Here is a 21319-nt window from a genome sequence, read left to right as displayed (position 1 = left end):
ACCGTCTCGACTTCACCGCATCTTGTTCCCATTCCAACTTCACTCCTTCCGAACGCTCTGCTCTCCACTACCTCCGCACTAATCATAACCTTACTATTAAACCCACCGATAAAGGGGGTGCTGTTGTAGTCTGGCGTACTGACCTCTACCTTGCCGAGGCACAGTGACAACTCGCGGATACCTCCTCTTATTTACCCCTCGATCGTGACCCACTAAGGAGCACCAGGCCATTGTCTCTCACACCATCACCAACTTTATCCACACAGGGGATCTCCCATCCACTGCTACCAACCTTATAGTTCCCACAGCTCGCACTTCCCGTTTCTACCTCCTACCCAAGATCCACAAACCTGCCTGTCCTGGCAGACCTATTGTCTCAGCTTGCTCCTGCCCCACCAAACTCGTTTCTGCATACCTCGACACGGTTTTATCCCCCCTTGTTCAATCCCTTCCTACCTATGTTCGTGACACTTCTCACGCTCTTAAACTTTTCGATGATTTTAAGTTCCCTGGCACCACCGCTTTATTTTCACCATGGATGTCCAGTTCCTATATACTTCCATCCCCTATCAGGAAGGTCTCCAAGCTCTCCGCTTCTTTTTGGATTCCAGACCTAACCAGTTCTCCTCTACCACCACTCTGCTCCGTCTAGCGGAATTAGTCCTTACTCTTAATAATTTCTCCTTTGGCTCCTCCCACTTCCTCCAAACTAAAGGTGTAGCTATGGACACCCGTATGGGTCCTAGCTATGCCTGCCTTTTGGTTGGCTTTGTGGAACAATCTATGTTCCGAACCTATTCTGGTATCTCCCCCACTTTTCCTTCACTACATCGACTGCATTGGCGCTGCTTCCTGCACGTATGCTGAGCTCGTTGACTTCAGTAACTTTGCCTCCAACTTTCACCCTGCCCTCAAATTTACCTGGTCCATTTCCGACACCTCCCTCCCCTTTCTAGATCTTTCTGTCTCTATCTCTGGAGACTGATGTCTACTATAAGCCTACTGACTCTCACAGCTATCTGGACTATTCCTCTTCTCACCCTGTCTCTTGCAAAAATGCCATCCCCTTCTCGCAATTCCTCTATCTCCGCCGCATCTGCTCTCAGGATGAGGTTTTTCATTCCAGGACGAGGGAGATGTCCTCCTTTTTTAAAGAAAGGGGCTTCCCTTCCTCCACCATCAACTCTGCTCTCAAACGCATCTCCCCCATTTCACGCACATCTGCTCTCACTCCATCCTCCCGCCACCCCACTAGGAATAGGGTTCCCCTGGTCCTCACCTACCACCCCACCAGCCTCCGGATCCAACATATTATACTCCGTAACTTCCCTCACCTCCAACGGGATCCCACCACTAGGCACAACTTTATCTCCCCCCCCCCGCCGCTTTCCGCGGGGTTCGCTCCCTACTCGACTCCCTTGTCCATTTGTCCCCCCCATCCCTCCCCACTGATCTCCCTCCTGGCACTTATCCTTGTAAGCGGAACAAGTGCTACACATGCCCTTACACTTCCTCCCTTACCACCATTCAGGTCCCCAGACAGTCCTTCCAGGTGAGGCGACACTTCACCTGTGAGTCGGCTGGGGTGATATACTGTGTCCGGTGCTCCCGATGTGGCCTGCTATATATTGGCGAGACCCAACACAGACTGGGAGATCGTTTTGCTGAACACCTACGCTCTGTCCGCCGGAGAAAGCAGGATCTCCCAGTGGCCATACGTTTTAATTCCACGTCCCATTCCCATTCTGACATGTCTATCCACGGCCTCCTCTACTGTAAAGATGCAGCCACACTCAGGTTGGAGGAACAACACCTTATATTCCATCTGGGTAGCTTCCAACCTGATGGCATGAACATCGACTTCTCTAACTTCCGCTAATGCCCCACCTCCCCCTCGTACCCCATCCGTTATTTATTTATATACACACATTCTTTTTCTCTCTCTCTTTTTTCTCCCTCTCTCCCTCTGTCCCTCTGACTATACCCCTTGCCCATCCTCTGGGTCCCCCTCCCTCCCCCTTTCTTTCTCCCCGGACCTCCTGTCCCATGATCCTCTCATATCCCCTTTGCCAATCACCTGTCCAGCTCTTGGCTCCATCCCTCCCCCTCCTGTCTTCTCCTATCATTTTGGATCTCCCCCTCCCCCTCCCACTTTCAAATCTCTTACTCACTCTTCCTTCAGTTAGTCCTGACGAAGGGTCTTGGCCTGAAACGTCGACTGCACCTCTTCCTAGAGATGCTGCCTGGCCTGCTGCGTTCACCAGTAAGTTTGATGTGTGTTGCCTGAATTTCCAGCATCTGCAGTATTCCTCGTGTTCAGAAGAGATTAGTTAGCTATCTGGTTACTAATTTAATTAGTTTGGCAGAACATTGTGAGCCGAAGGGCCTGTTCCTGTGCTGTACTGTTCTATGTTCTGGAATGGTAGTATGAAGGCTGCCAGTCAACAGGATTAACTTTAGACAAAAATAAGATACTGAAAAGGCTCAACAAGTAAGATAGCATCTGTGGAGAAACAAACGAAAGTACTGTTCCAATGAACTTTCACTGGAAGCTGGAAAAGTTGGAGATTCAGAAAGGTTAAGATGAAGGAACAAATGGCAATGCTCAGAGTGATCTGAAGTGGAAAGAGTGAGCAGTTTCAAGTTCCTGGGTGTGTTATAATAAAGAACGGCATTTCCCAGTGAGCAATGCGGGCAGTTCACCCAGGACCATAAGTGACATTGGAAAGCTGGGCGCACCTGCTCAAGTTGAGCTGGAGCCATTACTGTTAATAGATATGTTCGTTTTTACCCATACTGTTTGACTTCATTGAGAACAAACACAACATGATATCAGAAGTCGACGTGATGTCTAAATAAGAACCGTAACTGAATACCACAAGCAACTAAGAAGGAGATGCTAGGTTCCGATGGAGAGAAGCTGATAGCCAATGTGCATGTTGTGCCGTTGTTCTCCAAATTCACCAAGAAAGATTAAGATGAGAGCCCAAAACTTCTGGAGTGGATTAGCTATGTCTTCCCACACCTATGCAGTTTACCGGCAACCTAACTGATAACTGATAACTGGAAACATTTCAAACAAAGATTCAATGTATATTTAGCAATGAGCAGAGTGGGAGGGGCTAATGAACATCTTTCTACATGCAATTAGCAAAGATGCTTTAGACATCTACAACAACTTTCAAATTGACAGCCTTTACATTGGACACTCTGATGACAAAATTTGAGGAGTATTTTGTCCTGAGTAAAAACGTCACATTTGAAAAACACAAGTTATTTTCCTGTGACCAGAACCAAAATGTTGGCTTTGACCAATACTTGGCTGTGAGTTTGGAGATTTGAGAGACTCACTAATTAGAAACAAAATAGTTTGCTGAACTTCAAATAATGGGCTCTGAGAAAGTCTGGTCCATTAAAAAGATTTAACACTGAAAAAGGCAGTAAATATGTGTAGGGTAGCAGAGACCACACAATCACAAGCTAAGGAGTTGCACAGGGCAGAAACAACAGAGGACAAAGCACAATGCATTTCCCAAATTGACAGCAAATCAAAGAGGTAGGCTCAAACAGCAGATGTGGAAGCAGGCACATCCCAAAGACAGGTCCTGCTTACGAAAAGTCCTGTAATAATTGTAGGAAGAAGAATCATTTTGCAAAGCGCTGCAAAGCTGGGGCTCCCAAGGAAAAAGGTGCACATGGTTGCTAGGAAATGGAGGAAGAGTGGATTGTTCCAGTAACTGAAAATAGGACAATAATTCCATTCAAGCTTGACACCAGAGCCCAGGTGAACCTGTTATCCATGGATAATTACAAGATTCTCAAAGTAAAGATCAAGATTTCAAGCATCTGCAGTTTTTTTTGTATTTTTTTCCTTAGATCCTGGGCATTTACATCACATTCTATTTTCATATTGGGCCTCCAGTATCTATAGTGTTAGATATGTATAGAATTAAGAAGGGCATACATAGGGTGAATGTGCAGTCTTTTTCCCAGGGTTGGGGAATCAAGAACTAGGTGAGAGGGGAGAGATTTAATAGAAACCTGAGGTGCAACTTTTTCACCCAGAGGCAAGTATATTAATGACATTTCAACACAAGTCAAGTTGAGATTATTGTCATTTAACTATATACATGAAATCAACATACATAACCATATAATGTACAGAGAAATAAGACGACATTTCTCTGAACCAGGGAGTAAAACACAGTAGTACACATAATACAGACAACACAAAATAACTTAGGAAGGTGAGGATAAAATCTACAGATGAATCTCACATAAATAACACACAAAACTGCATTAATATTAAATATTGTAAGGTACGGAACAGATTAACCAGTGACACTTCGAATACGATGTGGCAGGGAGTTCAGAAACCTAATACCTGGGGGTAGAAACTGTTTCTCATCCTGACTGTTGTTTTTATGCATCGGAGTCTCCTACCTGATGACAGAAAGTCAGAGAGGATGCTGGATGGATGGGTGGGATCCTTGATAATACTAAAAGCCCTGTGCCTGCAGCACTCCTGACAAATGTCCCCAGTGAATGGTAGGGAGACTCTTATGATCCTCTCGGCTGTTCTCACTATCCTTTGTAGGAACCTCTGGTCCGATGCTCGACAGCTCCCGTACCAGGTGGAGATGCAATTTGTCAGGACGCTCTCAATGGTGCTCCTGTAAAACTCAGTTAAGATGTTGGGGGGTGGGGGGGAGGAAGGGGATACTTGCTTGCCTCAATCATCTTAGGAAGTGGAGGCTTTGCTATGCCTTCTTGTTCAGGGAGGTGAGATTAAGGGACACGGTGACATTATTATGATGTGAACTCCCAGCAACTTGGTGCATTTAACTGTCTACGGAGGAGCCATGTATTCGCAGAGGGGGATGGTTTGTCTGTACCTTCCTGAAGTCCACAATGATTTCCCTTGTCTTCTCCACGTTCAGGCTTAGGTTCTTCTCACACCAATCCACCAGTCGCTCCACTTCCTCTCTATACTCCCAGTGCCAGTGCTCAGCATAATGGAATGAGAGACATTGCTTCCCACACAGACTGACTGTGGCCTTACTGTTCAGAAGTCCAGTATTCAATCGCAGAGGGAGGTGTTGAGACCCAGTAAGGACAGTTTCCCCACCAGTTCTTGGGGTATGATGGTATTGAATGTCAAACTGAAGTCTATAAGTAGCAGTTTGGTATATGAGAACCAGGACAGGACAGAGTGGAGGGCAGAGGCTATTGCATCGTCAGTGGATCGATTTGAGAGATAAGTGAACTAAAAAGAGTCCAATGTAGCCAGGAGAAAGGCCTTAATGTGCTCCATGACCAGTCGCTCCAAGCATTTCATAATAGTTGAGCAGGTACATGGATAGGAAAGGTTTGCAGGAATGTCAAGAAATAAGATGGTGCCAGTGACCAACACCAATATCCTGAAGACAGTTTACATTTTGATGGTGTGTTTTTGGGCCAACTGGGAGATTTGGCACATATCCTGTCTCCAGAGAAGTTCAATGAGTTTGAGAGCAGAATGTGTGGCCTAATGGTGGAACACGAACTCATGATTCCAATGAGACATGGAAAGGATGGTAGGGTACAAGATCCGTGGTGTACAAAGGCTGTTGTAAATCTAGACAAGAAGAAAAGAAAAGCTTACAAAAGATTCAAAAATCTAGGTAATGATAGAGATCTAGAAAACTGTAAGGATAGCAGGAAGGAGCTTAAGAATGAAATTAGGAAAGCCAGAAGGGGCCAGGAGAAGGCCTTGGCAAGCAAGATTAAAGAAAACCCCAAGGCATTCTACAAGTATGTGAAGAGCAAGAGGATAAGACATGAGAGAATAGGACCTATCAAGTGTGACAGTGGAAACATGTGTATGGAGCCAGAGGAGATAGCAGAGGTACTTAATGAGTACTTTGCTTCAGTATTCACTATGGAAAAGGATCTTGGTGATTGTAGGGATGATTTACAGTGGATTGAAAAGATTGAGCATTTAGATATAGGAAGAGGATGTGCTGGGAACTTTTGGAAAGCATCAAGTTGGATATGTCTCTGGGACAGGATGAGATGTACCCCAGACTACTGTGGGAGGTGAGGGAGGAGATTGCTGAGCTTCTGGCAATGATCTTTGGATTATCAATGGGGACGAGAGAGTTTCTGGAGGATTGGAGGGTTGCAGGTGTTGTTCCCTTATTCAAGCAAGTGAGTAGAGATAGTCCAGGAAATTATAGACCAGTGAGTCTTACTTCAGTGGTTGCTAAGCTGATGGAAAGGATCCTGAGAGGCAGGATTTATGAACATTTGGAGAAGCATAATATGATTAGGAATACTCAGCATGGCTTTGTCAAAGGCAGGTCATGCCTTACAAGTCTCATTGAATTTTTTGAGGATGTGACTAAACACATTGATGAAGGAGTGGTTGTAGATGAGTCATATTCTGCATGGAGGCAAATGACCAGCGGTGTGCCTCAGGGATCTGTTCTGGGACCCCTTCTCTTCATGATTTCTATAAATGACCTGGATGAGGAAGTGGAGGGATGGGTTAGTAAATTTGCTTATGACACAAAGGTTAGGTGTGTTGTGGATAGTGTGGAGGGCTGTCAGAAGTTACAGCGGGACATCGATAGGATGCAAAACTGGGCTGAGAAATGTCAGATGCAGTTCAACCCAAATAAGTGTGAGGTGGTTCATTTTGGTTGTTTGTTGTTCGTCCTTCGTAGTCGAAGGTGACCATGGCTTCAAAGTCAAATGGGAGATTGGTGGCTGTGGGTCCAGAGGTGACTGATGAGGCCAATCCGGGCCCTGAAGGCTCGCCCACATGTGGGACACAAGTGGGTGGGTGCTGTCGTGGCAGTGGATGCTGCTCGGGCCTTGCGCACAGCACGCTTTCATTGCGCCTCGATGATGCGCCTGACTTCAGCTGCACGGGCTCCTGTGGTGATCTTGCTGCGCCAAGCTGGATGGTCGAGGGCAAGCGTCTCCCACGTGTTGATGTCGACACCCAGGCCTTTGAGGGACACTTTGAGGCTGTCTTTGTAACGTGTCTTCTGCCCCCCGACTGAGCGCTTGCCCTGACACAGTTCTCCGTACAGCAGCTGCTTAGGCAATCGGCTGTCTGGCATTCTGACCACATGTCCAGCCCACCTGGCTTGGGCTTTCAGCAGGAGGGTGTAGACGCTGCAGAGCCCAGCTCGTTCCAGGATTTCCGTGTTGGGGACTTTGTCCTGCCACCTGATGTGGAGGAGTCTGCGGAGACAACTCAGGTGAAAGTGGTTGAGCTGTTTGGCGTGTCTGCTGTAGACAGTCCAGGTCTCGCTGGCGTAAAGGAGGGTGGTAAGGACCACTGCACAGTAGACCTTCAGCTTGGTGGTAAGGCTGAGTCCTCTCCGCTCCCAGACGTTCTCACAGAGTCTCCCAAAGGCGGCGCTGGCTTTAGCAATCCTGTTGTTGACCTCAGCATCTATGTTCACTGCGCGAGAGAGTATGCTGCCCAGGTAGGTGAAGTTGTCGACTGCCTGGAGGTTCTGGCCCTTCACCGTGATGCACGGCTCCTGGTATGGCTTTCCTGGGGCAGGCTGGTACATAACTTCGGTCTTTTTGGTGCTGATAGTGAGACCGAAATTGTCGCAGGCTTGTGAGAAGCAGTCCATTTCACGCTGCATCTCCTGCTCTGTGCTAGCGTTGAGTGCGCAGTCATCAGCGAACAAGAAGTCTCTGATGACAGTCTCTTGCACCTTTGTAACTGCCTGCAGGCACCCAAGGTTGAACAACCTGCCATCAGTCCTGTACCTGACGTGGATTCCTTCTTCGTAGTTACGGAAGGCATCATTTTGGTAGGTCAAATATGATGGCAGAATATAGTATTAATGGTAAGTCTCCTGGCAGTGTGGAGGATCAGAGGGATCTTGGGGTCTGAATCCATAGGACACTGAAGGCTGCTGCGCAGGTTGACTCTGTGGTTAAGAAGGCATATGGCATATTGGCCTTCATCAATCGTGGGATTGAGTTTAAGAGCTGAGAGATAATGTTGCAGCTATATAGGACCCTGGTCAGACCCCACTTGGAGTACTGTGCTCAGTTCTGGTCGCCTCACTACAGGAAGGATGTGGAAACCATAGAAAGGGTGCAGAGGAGATTTACAAGGATGTTGCTTGGATTGGGGAGCATGCCTTATGAAAACAGGTTGAGTGAACTCGACCTTTTCTCCTTGGAGCGATGGAGGATGAGAGGTGACCTGATAGAGGTGTACAAGATGATGAGAGACATTGATCGTGTGGATAGTCAGAGGCTTCTTCCCAGGGCTGAAATGGCTAGCATGAGAGGGCACAGATTTTATCTGCTTGGAAGTAGGTACAAAAGAGATGTAAGGGGTAAGTTTTTTCACGCGGATAGTGATGAGTGCATGGAATGGGCTGCCAACAATGCTGGGGGAAGTGGATACGATAGGGTCTTTTAAGAGACTGGTGGATAGGTACATGGAGCTTGGAAAAATAGAGGGCTATGGGTAACCCTAGGTAATTTCTAAAGTAAGTACTTGTTCGGCACAGCATTGTGGGCCGAAGGGCCTGTATTGTGCTATAGGTTTTCTATGATTGGCTTCATTACACATCGCCGATTAAAGCATTAAGCAGGATTGAAATCAACAAGGAGAGTGGAAGGCAAGGAGGTATTCGCGCTGTCTGCCTGCGTTTGAACAGTCCCCCCCTCCTTCTCGCTTACTGTTGCTGGAGGAACGTTCAGGAGTCTTGGATCCACACTGCAAGGATTCTCGGCACAGCTCTGGCTGTGGGGCACCTTTTCGGAGGACTTTGTGGCTTAATATTTAGTGTCCGCCGCTTTGGACTCTTTTGGGAGAAGTTTGCAGTTCGTGTTGCATGTGTTTCTGGTTTTGGGTTGCTTTTTTTTTGCTATATATGTGATTTGATCAGAGCACCTCAGCACAGACTAGCTCTGAAACCTGTAAGCAGTGAATGACATAGCACTAAACTGAACACACCAAGACAGTTTGAAATTCTGTGTGTTAATCACTGGCTTCTTGCCATTTGTAAGATATATTCTCTTTTTTTGCACGTTGGGTGTTAGATGTTTTCTTTGGACGGGTTCCATGGTGTTTCTTTGTTTTGTGGTTGCCTGCTGAGGATGAATCTCAGGGTTGTATACTACATAAGTTGATGATAAATGTACTTTGAATCTTTGGGTAGCGTGGCACAGTAGTGTAGCAGTAACACTTTATAGTGCCAGCGAAGGGAAGACCCAGATTCAATTTTTGATGCTGTCTGTATCACAGTGCCGGCAAGCTGCATTAAATCCCACCACTGTCTAAGGAATTTGTCAGTTCCTCCTGTGACCATCTGGGTTTCCCCCAGATGCTCCAGTTTCCTCCCACAATTCAAGGACATATGGGTTAGGGGTTATTTGTTGCATGCTATGTTGATGCCAGAAGCATGGCAACATTTGTGGGCATCCTCGGACTGTGCTGGTCATTGACGCAAACAACTCATTTCATTGTATGTTACAATGCACATACGACAAATTAAGCTAATCTTTGAATGGGAAAAGCATGGATGGGAATTTTAGTCAGCATGGACCCATTGGGCCAAATGGCCTGTTCCTATGTGAACATAGTTAGGGGGTCAGATGGGCGATTCTGTGGACGCAGTCAGGAGACCCGGATGGTAGCTTGCCTGCCTGGTGCCAGAGTCCAGGATGTTTCTGATCATGTCCAAGATATCCTGAAGTGGAAGGGTGAGGAGCCAGAGGTCGTGGTACATAAGTAGGAAAAGGGAAGAGGTCCTGAAAGGAGAATATAGGGAGCTAGGAAGGGAGTTGAGAAGAAGGACCGCAAAGGTAGTAATCTCGGGATTACTGCCTGTGCCACGCGACAGTGAGAGTAGGAATGGAATGAGGTGGAGGATAAATGCATGGCTGAGTGAATGGAGCAGGGGGCAGGGATTCAAGTTTCTGGATCATTGGGACCTCTTTTGGCGCAGGTATGACCTGTACAAAAAGGATCGGTTGCACTTGAATCCTAGGGGGACCAATATCCTGGCGGGGAGATTTGCGAAGGCAACTGGGGAGACTTTAAACTAGAATGGTTGGGGGGTGGAAATCAAATTGAAGAGACTAGGAGAGAGGAGGTTAGTTCACAAATAGAGAAAGCAAGTAGACAGTGTGTGAGGGAGGATAGGCAGGGGACAGAGAAGGGGAGCACTCAGACTGAAGATGTAGGGGAGAAGGAAGAAAAAGATAACAAAGTTGTTTGCTCCATTAAGGATAAACAGAGAGTAAGAGGTGGACAGTTTCTTAAATGCATCTACAAACATTTGTATTTTAATGCCAGGAGCATTGTAAGAAAGGTGAATGAGCTTAGAGCATGGATTGATACCTGGAAATATGATGTTGTAGCTATTAGTGAAACATGGTTGCAGGAGGAGTGTGATTGACAACTAAATATTCCTGGATTTTGTTGCTTCAGGTGTGATAGAATTGGAGGGGCAAGAGGGGGAGGTGTTGCATTGCTTGTCAGAGAAAATATTACAGCGGTTCTTTGGCAGGATAGATTAGGGGACTCATCTAGGGAGGCTATTTGGGTGGAATTGAGGAATGGGAAAGGTGTAGTAACGCTTATAGGGGTGTATTATAGACCACCTAATGGGGACCGAGAATTGGAGGAGCAAATTTGTAAGGAGATAGCAGATATTTGTAGTAAGCACAAGGTTGTGATTGTGGGAGATTTTAATTTTCCACACATAGACTGGGAAGCCCATTCTGTAAAGGGGCTGGATGGTTTACAGTTTGTAAAATGTACGCAAGATAGTTTTTTGCAGCAATACATAGAGGTATCAACTAGAGAAGGGGCAGTGTTGAATCTTCTGTTAGGGAATGAGATAGGTCAGGTGACAGAGGTGTGTGTTGGGGAGCACTTCGGGTCCACTGATCACAATACCATTAGTTTCAATATGATTATGGAGAAGGATAGGACTGGACCCAGGGTTGAGATTTTTGATTGGAGAAAGGCTAACTTTGAGGAGATGCGAAAGGATTTAGGAGTGGATTGGGACAATTTGTTTTATGGGAAGGATGTAATAGAGAAATGGAGGTCATTTAAAGGTGAAATTTTGAGGGTACAGAATCTTTATGTTCCTGTTAGGTTGAAAGGAAAGGTTAAAAGTTTGAGAGAGCCATGGTTTTCAAGGGATATTGGAAACTTGGTTCGGAAAAAGAGAGAGATCTACAATAAATATAGGCAGCTTGGAGTAAATAAGGTGCTTGAGGAATATAAAGAATGTAAAAAGAATCTTAAGAAAGAAATTAGAAAGCTAAAAGAAGATATCAGGTTGCTTTGGCAAGTAAGGTGAAAATAAATCCAAAGGGTTTCTACGGTTATATTAGTGGCAAAAGGATAGTGAGGGATAAAATTGGTCCCTTAGAGAATCAGAGTGGACGGCTATGTGCGGAGCCAAAAGAGTTGGGGGAGATTTTGAACAATTTCTTTTCTTCGGTATTCACTAAGGAGAAGGATATTGAATTGTGTAAGGTAATGGAAACAAGTAGGGTAGTTATGGAAACTATGATGATTAAAGAAGAGGAAGTACTGGCGCTTTTAAGGAATATAAAAGTAGTTAAGTCTGCGGGTCCTGACAGGATATTCCCTCGGACCTTGAGGGAAGTTAGTGTGGAAATAGCAGGGGCTCTGACAGAAATATTTCAAATGACATTAGAAACAGGGATGGTGCTGGAGGATTGGCGTATTGCTCATGTTGCTCCATTGTTTAAAAAGGGTTCTAAGAGTAAACCTAGCAATTATCGGCCTGTGAGTTTCATGTCAGTGGTGGGTAAATTGATGGAAAGTATTCTCAGAAATGGTATATATAATTATCTGGATAGACAGGGTTTGATTAGGAACAGTCAACGTGGATTTGTGCGTGGAAGGTCATGTTTGACAAATCTTACTGAATTTTTTGAAGAGGTTACTAGGAAAGTTGATGAGGGTAAAGTGGTGGATGTTGTCTATATGGACTTCAGTAAGGCCTTTGACAAGGTCCCACACGGAAGGTTAATTAGGAAGGTTCAATTGTTAGGTATTAGTATTGAAGTAGTAAAATGGATTCATCAGTGGCTGGATGGGAGACGCCAGAGAGTAGTGGTGGATAACTGTTTGTCAGATTGGAGGCCGGTGACTAGTGGTGTGCCTCAGGGATCTGTACTGGGTCCAATGTTGTTTGTCATATATATTAATGAGCTGGATGATGGAGTGGTAAATTGGATTAGTAAGTATGCAGATGATATTAAGATAGGTGGAGTTGTGGATAATGAAGTAGGTTTTCAAAGCTTGCAGAGAGATTTAGGCCAGTTAGAAGGGTGGGTTGAAAGATGGCAGATGGAGTTTAATGCTGATAAATGTAAGGTGCTACATTTTGGTAGGACTAATCAAAATAGGACATACATGGTAAATGGTAGGGCATTGAAGAATACAGTAGAACAGAGGGATCTAGGAATAATGGTGCATAGTTCCCTGAAGGTGGAATCTCATGTGGATAGGGTGGTGAAGAAAGCTTTTGGTATGCTGGCCTTTATAAATCAGAGCATTGAGTATAGGAGTTGGGATGTAATGTTAAAATTGTATAAGGCACTGGTAAGGCCAAATTTGGAGTATTGTGTACAGTTCTGGTCACCAAATTATAGGAAAGATGTCAATAAAATTGAGAGAGTACAGAGAAGATTTACTAGAATGTTACCTGGGTTTCATCTCCTAAGTTACAGAGAAAGGTTGAACAAGTTGGGTCTTTATTCTTTGGAGCGTAGAAGGTTGAGGGGGGACTTGATAGAGGTGTTTAAAATTATGAGGGGGATTGATAGAGTTGACGTGGATAGGCTTTTTCCATTGAGAGTGGGGGAGATTCAAACAAGAGGACATGAGTTAAGAGTTAAAGGGCAAAAGTTTAGGGGTAACATGAGGGGGAACTTCTTTACTCAGAGTGGTAGCTGAGTGGAACGAGCTTCCAGCAGAAGTGGTTGAGGCAGGTTCGATGTTGTCATTTAAAGTTAAATTGGATAGATATATGGACAGGAAAGGAATGGAGGGTTATGGGCTGAGTGCGGGTCAGTGGGACTAGATGAGAGTAAGAGTTTGGCACGGACTAGAAGGGCCGAGATGGCCTGTTTCTGTGATGTAATTGTTATATGGTTATACAAGAAGTAGGAGTAAGCCATCCTGTCCTTTATATTTGGTCTACCATTCCATAAAACAGCTAAGCTTCACTTCCCCAAATCTCAGAAAGACCTCAGAGATAAGCACGTAAAAATGGGAGAAGTCACGGCGGGGTGCGTACCGAATTGAAGAAGCTGGGAACACAGAAGAGCTCTGTTGCATGGGCTACTGACCTGCTCCTGGATATACTTCACATCTGACTCGAATTTTACTGCATAACTAAGTAATATCACTGGCCTGCACTTGAGGTACATTGATATTTTTTATTCATTTTAATTGATTATGATGTAATTTTTTGTTAATTAGAACTATACAGGCCCTTCGATCAATAACGTTGTGCCAACCCTTTAAAGTACTCCAAGGTTAATCTAACCCTTCCCTCCTATATAGCTGCCTATTTTTCATTCATGTGCCCATCTATGAGTTTCTTAAATGCCCCTAATGTATCTGCCTCTAATACCACCCTTGGAAGAGTGTCCCACGATCTCAACACGCCGTGTAAAAATAAACTTACTTCTGACATCCCTCCTATATTATACTTTCTCCCAATCACCTTAAAATTATGCCCCCTTGAATTAGCCATTTCTACTCTGGGGAAAAACCTCTACCTGTCCACTTGATCCATATAACACACAGCAAAGTTGCTGGTGAACGCAGCAGGCCAGGCAGCATCTCTAGGAAGAGGTGCAGTCGACGTTTCAGGCCGAGACCCTTCGTCAGGACTAACTGAAGGAAGAGTTAGTAAGGGATTTGAAAGTGGGAGGGGGAGGGGGAGATCCAAAATGATAGGAGAAAACAGGAGGGGGAGGGATGGAACCAAGAGCTGGACAGGTGATTGGCAAAGGGGATATGAGAGGATCATGGGACAGGATCATATCCCTTTTGCCAATCACCTGTCCAGCTCTTGGCTCCATCCCACCCGCTCCTGTCTTCTCCTATCATTTTGGATCTCCCTCTCCCCCTCCAACTTTCAAATCCCTTACTAACTCTTCCTTCAGTTAGTCCTGACGAAGGGTCTCGGCCTGAAACGTCGACTGCACCTCTTCCTAGAGATGCTGCCTGGCCTGCTGCGTTCACCAGCAACTTTTATGTGTGTTGCTTGAATTTCCAGCATCTGCAGAATTCCTGTTGTTTGCACTTGATCCATATGCCTCTTATCATCTTGTATACCTCTATTAAACCACTTCTCATCCTCTTTGTCTCTAAACAGAAAAGCCTTGGCTTGCTAACCTATCATCATAAGACATGCTTTCTAATCCAGACTCCTCTATACCATTTCTAAATCTTCCACATCCTTTCTATCATGAGGTGACTAGAATTGAACACAACACCTTAAATGTGGTCCCCACTTCAACTCTGCTTCACATTCCCCTTCGGATATGTCCATACATGGCCTCCTCTACTGCCATGATGAGGCTAAACTCAGGTTGGAGGAGCAACACCTCATACACTGTCTGGGTAGTCTCCAGCTCCTTGGTATGAACAATGAATTCTCCAACTTCCAGTAATTCCCTCCTTCTCCCTTCCCCTACCCCTATTTCACTCTGCCCCCTCCCCCAGCTGCCTATCACCTCCCTCATGGTTCCGCCTCCTTCTACTACCCATTGTGTTTTCCCCTATTCCTTCTTCACCTTTCTTGCCTATCCCCTCCCTGCTTCCCCTCCCCCACCCCTTTATCTTTCCCCTGACTGGTTTTTCACCTGGAACCTGCCAGCCTTCTCCTTCCCACCCTCCCCCCACCTTCTTTATAGGGCTTCTGCCCCTTCCCTCTACAGTCCTGACGAAGGGTTCCGGCATGAAACATTGCCTGATCTTTTCCACGGATGCCGCCTGACCTGCTGAGTTCCTCCAGCGTGTTGTAAATGTGGTCTAACCAGTTTTATAGAGCTGCAACTCTACCTTGCAGCTCTTAAACTCATTCCCCCTGTTAATGAAGGCCAACACCTTCTTAACCACCCTATCAACTTGTGCTACAACTTTGAGGGGTCTATGGGTGTTTCTCCACATTATGAAGAATCATGCTATTCAAGTTCAACCTTCCAAAGTGAACCACTTAACAATTTTCTGGATTGAAAGCTATCTGCCACTTCTCAGCCCAGCTCAATGTCCCTTGTAACCTAGAACAACCTTCTACGCCATCCACAACACCATCAACCTTTATGTCATCTGCAAACTTACTAACCTACCATCCTCATCCAAGTCATTTATAAAAGTCAAAAGAACAGGAGTAATAGATCAAATCTCTGTGGAACAACACTGGTAACTGACCTCCAAGCAGAATATGCTCCATCTGCTACTGCCTTCTGCCTTCCAAGGGCAAGTCAATCCTGAATCCACGCAGCCAGGTTTGCCTGGATTCTTTATCTCCTGACTTACTGAATGAGCCTATCATAAGGAGCCTTGTCAAACGCCTTACTAAGATCCATATACACCACATCCACTACTCTGCCTCCAATGTGCTTTGTCACTTCCTCAAAGAATTCAATCGGGCTGAGGCATGACCTGCTCCTTACAAAGCCATGTTGACTACTCCTAATCAGACTATGCCTCTCCAAACGCTCATAAATCTTGTCTCTAGTTTGCCCACCCACTGATCCACAATTCCCAAGGTGATCACTATTACCCTTCATGAACAAGGGAATAACATTTTCCACTTCCAGTCCTCTGGGACTACTCCTGTGGCCAGTGAGGCCACAAAGATCATTGACAAAGGCTCAGCATCTGTTCCTTCACTTCCTGTAGTAACCTGGGTATATCCCATCTGGTCCTGGGGGACTTACCTATGCTAATGTTTTTCAAAAGTTTAGCACATCCTCTTTTTTTAATATTGATATTTTCCAGCATATCAGCCTGTCCTACAATAATCTAGCATTTGTCAAGGTCCCTCTCAATGAAAACCAGTATTCATTAAGTCCTCTCCTACATCTTCTAACTCTAGGCACACGTTTCTTCTTTTATCCTTGATTGATCCTATCCTCATTCTAGTTATCCTCCTGAACTTCATGTAAGTGCAGAATACCTTGGGGTTTTCCTTAAACCTACTCTCCAAGACGTTCTCTTATCCCCTTCTAACTCTCTCCTAAATCCATTCTTAAGCTCTTTCCTGGCTACCTTGTAACTCCCAAGATCCCCGTCTGATCCTTGCTTCCTAAACCTTAAGCAAGTTTCTTTCTTCCTCTTGACTAGATGTTCCATAACGCTTGTCAACCATGGTTCCTTCACCTTGTTATCCTTTCCCTGCCTCAGTGGAACAAACCTATCCAGAACCCCATGCAAGTGCTCCCTAAACAATATTCACATTTCCCTCCAGCATTTTCCTGAGTACATCTGTTCCCAAATTAAGTTCCTGTCTAATAGTATAATAATTTACCATCCCTCAATTACTTCCCCGTACTGTCACTCCATCCCTCTCCAAGGCTATGGTAAATGTGATCAACATGTCTAAAAACGTCACTGACCAAGATCTGTCACCTGACCAGGTCACACCTTCCTCAATGATCCAGAAATCTGAAACCCTGCTCCCTGCACCAATTTACCAGCCACACACCCATCTGTCAAATCATCCCATTCTTACCTTCAGTGGCATATGGCAAAGACAGCATCCAGAGATTTATATCCTTTTCAACTTCCTACCTATATTCTCTCTTCAGGTCATCATCCCTTTTCAAACCTATGTCGTTGATACCAATATGTACCATGACTTTGAGCTGCTCACCCTCCCTCTTAAGAATGCTGTGAGCCCTGCGGCATCCCCGGCCCTGGTAACAGGGAGGCAACATATGATCCAGGAGTCTCTGTCACATTCACAAAATCTTCTGTCTGCTCCCCTAGCTATTGAATCCCCTACCACCACCTCCCTCCTCTTCTTCCTCTCTTCCCTTCTGAGCCCCAGAGTGAGATCCATCCACAGTAGTATAGTTGTTATTGATGGAAACAGTCACAGGAGTACCCTGCAGTTTGGTGTTTACCCCATTTCCCTCTCAGTTACCTGTGTCCTGCAACTTAGGTGTAACCAGCTCTCTGTATCTCCTGTCAATCAACCCTTCAACCTCTCAAATGATTGTGAGTGCATCCAGCTGCAGCTCCAGTTCACTAATATTGCCTGTAAGAAGCTGCAGCTGGATGCACTTCATGCAGGTGTAGACACCAGGGACACTGGAGGTCTTCCTGTCTTCTCACATCAGGAAGGAGGACCATTCCACTATCCTGCCTGGCATACCCACTGCTTTACTTCTGCAACAAGAAAGAAAGAATCTTACTGGAAACATACCATAGCCTCCAGCTCTCCCCACCAAAACATCAAGCTCCCCACTCTAATCTTGGCCTACTCTCACAATGGCCACTCTGCTTAAACCTAACTTCTTTTTATTAGCCCTTGCCAAGTGCCTAATTATCCAACAATCTCAAGCTGGAAAGTCCTGACAGCCTCTGCCCTTTTTAAATCTCATGCTTACTAACCACAAGCAATATTCGCATGATCTCAAGCCCACTGAAAAGGAAATGCATTTTAAATAAATTTATTTTTAAACAGTTTTTAAAATAATTTATGCTTTCACCTAATGGCTACTGATGGCTAAATAGAATGGAACCATCTGAGGCAGTGGTAAGTCAAAGACCCCATGGCACTACTTCGGGTCCTCCCAGATGCCTTGATCAGTATTTCTCCCTCAGATTGCTAACGTTATACCATAGTGTGTGGATTCCTGCAGCACATGCATCACCCGTGGAAAACCCAGTAATCTGTCCTTGACCCATTTCCTATGATTTGTCTCTGAGCCTCAGTGAGAGATTGTAATGAAACCAGTCCAGAGACTCACCAAATTATCACAATATCTGGCAAGTGTATGTGAACAAAAGGAGCCAAATTTTGTAGTAAACAAACTCTTTAGCTCATTATTTTTAAAGTTATAAAATATACAGAATCTGAATGCAAGATATGATCTAATAACATTACCATTTTCTTCTGTTGGCTATTTAACTGTGCTTCAATCTTCTCCTTTTCAGTCAGCATCATATTCAACTGATCCAGTCTACATGTATACTGTCTGATGTAACTGATCAGCTCAGCTTGCAACTCTGCTCTTTTAACCTGTATGGAGTCAAAAGTTAACAAAAATGTCTTTACTGTAGTGATTAGTGTCTTCTAATTGTTCAGGAAGATCTGGTGGTAAAAGTACTTTTTTAAATGCATAGTCCTGAAATTATTAAAAAGTTAATATTTAACTTTTCACTTAGTATTCGATCTGTAGTCCCTGTATCACACTAGAGTTCTGTTACTGAGAACTGCCAGTTTTTCCACAAGTCAGAAGCATTTATTTTCTGTAGTAACTTGTATTGCATCACACTGCATACACTTGCTATAGTTCTTTAACTTTTGAATATTCACCTTAACACTATCCAAAATTAAACTAAAGCAAAATACACCATGTCCAGCCATACAAAGCCACGTTTTAATATATACTTAGGTGAAAAATGCTTTAAAATATATGGGAGATTTGTAATGAAATTGATAGGATCATTCATAGGAGATAAACAAGAGTGCAGATGCTGGAATATGGAGCAAAATTCATAACCCAGGGAGCCAATGTATTTTCAATCTAAAGAAATGAGTAAAGCTGGTTCTTAAAAGAACCATCCTCCCTACATTGCCCCCTCCCAGAAGCTTTTTACTACTGCCCACGAGTTATTTCTTAGTTACCCTTCTTCCCATCTCGCTGTAACTGTAGAGCCGGTGAGGATAAGGTGGAAGGGAAAGCAGGGAAGTGTTCTCTGCCGCCCTTTGATTGAGAAGCAAAGACAGATATATTTTGTTAGGAGCAGTGGAGAGTGCAAAAACTTAAAGAAAACCTTTCCTTTGGCTAGCTTAGACTCAAAAGCAAACCTATCACCTCTACACATTTTTCCAATGTCTTGGAAAGCTCCATCCTTCTGTTAGGAGGAGGACTAAGGTGCTATTGGTCAGTCCTTCAATCACCAATGGGATCCCACCACCAAGCACATCATTCCCTCTCCCCCACTTTCTGCATTCTGCAGGGATCGCTCCCTATGCAACTCTTTTGTCCATTCGTTCCTCTCCACTGATATCCCTCCTAGCATGCGGAACAAGTGCTACACCTGCCCCTACACCTCCTCCCTCACTACCATTCAGGGCCCCGAAGAGTCCTTCCAGTTGGGGCAAAACTTCACATGTGAGTCTGTTGGGACCATCTACTGTGTCCGGGGCTCCCAGTGTGGCCACCTGTATATCAATGAGTCCTGATGTAAATTGGGCGACTATTTCACCGAGCACCTACTGCCAGAAGAAGTGGCCACTTATTTTAATTCCACTGCCCATTCCCATTCTGATATGTCAATCCATGGCCTCCTCCACTGTCATGATGAGGTCACACTCAGTTGGAGGAACAACACCTCGTAATCCATCTGGGTAGCCTCCAACCTGATGGCATGAACATCGATTTCTCGAACTTCTGGTAATGCCCCCACCCCTTCACCATTCCCCATCCCCTTTACCGTCTCTCACCTTATCTCCTTGCCTGCTCACCTCCTCCCTCTGGTGCTCCTCCCTCTTTTCTTTCTTCCACGGCCTTCTGTCCTCTCCTATCAGATTCCCCTTCTCCAGCCCTGTATCTCTTTCACCAGTCAACTTCCCAGTTCTTTACTTCACCCCTCCCCCTATTGGTTTCTCCTATCACCTTGTGTTTCTCTCTCCCCTCTTCATCTTATAAATCTACTCCTCATCTTTTTTTCCTCAGTCTTTCCGAAGGGCCTTGGCCCAAAACATCGACTGTACTTTTTTCCATAGATGCTGCCTGGCCTGCTGAGTTCCTCCAGAATTTTGTCTGTGTTGCTCTGGATTTCCAGCAGCTCCAGATCTTCTTTTGTTTGTGATTCGTTCAATATCACTGCCTGAGAACTGTTCAGGATCATTTTGTAAGCACATCACGACAATGCTGGCCAGTGTCAATATGAGGCTACTGGAATCCTTGGTGTGAAATTCAGGTCATGCTGGGAATGCTCTTGAAAAATGCCTAGATATTTTGCCGCCCTCTGCTGCATCATCAGGGGAGCACAGCTTTTTCCACAGGTCCCCGGGCAGGAAGCAGTGGCAATTAAAGAGGAAGGGCTAACAGGCAGAGGAAGTGACCTTGACACCAACATTGACAAATCAAATGAAAATGTCTTTTTTTTTGTTGCTCCCAAGCAAAGGAGAATCATCACTGGAAGTGACTGCTGCTGGTACCTACAACCACTTCTGATCTAGGGGGTTTTCCTCAAAACACCATCCTCAAGGACAAGAAGGTCATTGCTCGTGTTCCAAGCACTTCCACAGAAAGCTGTATATACACATCCAGCAGTGGTGTGGCTACTCTTTAAGTGCTGGAGTGCTGATACCAATTAGCATATGAATGTGTGCAGTAGTGACTGCCTTCATGTACCTCCTAGGAAACAAAGCAATACACACTCAAAATGTGTAAATACTTTACTAGATCGTGATTCCTCTTAATTCTACTTCTCTCAGTTATTCTATTATTGTCACCTTAACATTTCAGTTTGCACTATGGTCTTTGCACACATTATATTAGTCGTCTATATTTATTGTTACCATGTATATTGCTTACTCTATGAGCTCCTGCAAACAAGTAATTTTACTGCACCTATGTGTATTTGACCCTAAACTAACCCAAATTTAAATCTAAAAATGAAATACTATGCCCCAGCTATACACTTAGCCATTAGTTAAACATTACAGCACAGGTGTGAAATTCTGGCCTGATTCAGGCTTCACAATGGGTTCCTATTTCTTAAGACAACGTGAAGCCAACTTACAACTTTATGCACTGAAAAGGCACCCTGTACCTGTACAATTTTCTGTGCCCTGGTAGATAAACCTGCACTTCTGCAATGTGTTTAACATTTAAAGCATCTCAAACCACTTTTCAAATCAGACAGAATTTGAAAAAGGTACCTACAAAGTTATCAAGAGGCCTTTCCAGAGATTGAGAGGTTAGTGAAGGACAGGGTGCACAGTTTGGAGATCGACGTGTCAAATATGCTGAGCTATTTATTACCAAATATCTAGTCACTTTCCTTACTCGTTTATTTCGGTTGGTACCACCCACA

At 44.8% G+C, this 21319-nt stretch overlaps 1 protein-coding gene across 3 annotated transcripts in view; it reads right to left on the bottom strand.

The window, feature by feature from the left end:
• The window catches only part of LOC140199206 (cilia- and flagella-associated protein 44), a 227791-nt gene that overhangs the window by 2454 nt on the left and 204018 nt on the right, over positions 1–21319 (bottom strand). For all 3 annotated transcript variants that reach the window (XM_072260870.1, XM_072260871.1, XM_072260872.1), the window contains one exon: positions 18153–18287. In XM_072260870.1, coding sequence (XP_072116971.1) covers positions 18153–18287 — 135 coding nt within the window. The remainder of the gene's footprint in view (positions 1–18152; positions 18288–21319) is intronic.

This window comes from Mobula birostris, chromosome 6 (genome assembly GCF_030028105.1).
Source record: "Mobula birostris isolate sMobBir1 chromosome 6, sMobBir1.hap1, whole genome shotgun sequence".
NCBI classification, from domain to species: domain Eukaryota; kingdom Metazoa; phylum Chordata; class Chondrichthyes; order Myliobatiformes; family Myliobatidae; genus Mobula; species Mobula birostris.
This window is presented reverse-complemented; position numbering and strand designations above follow the sequence as displayed.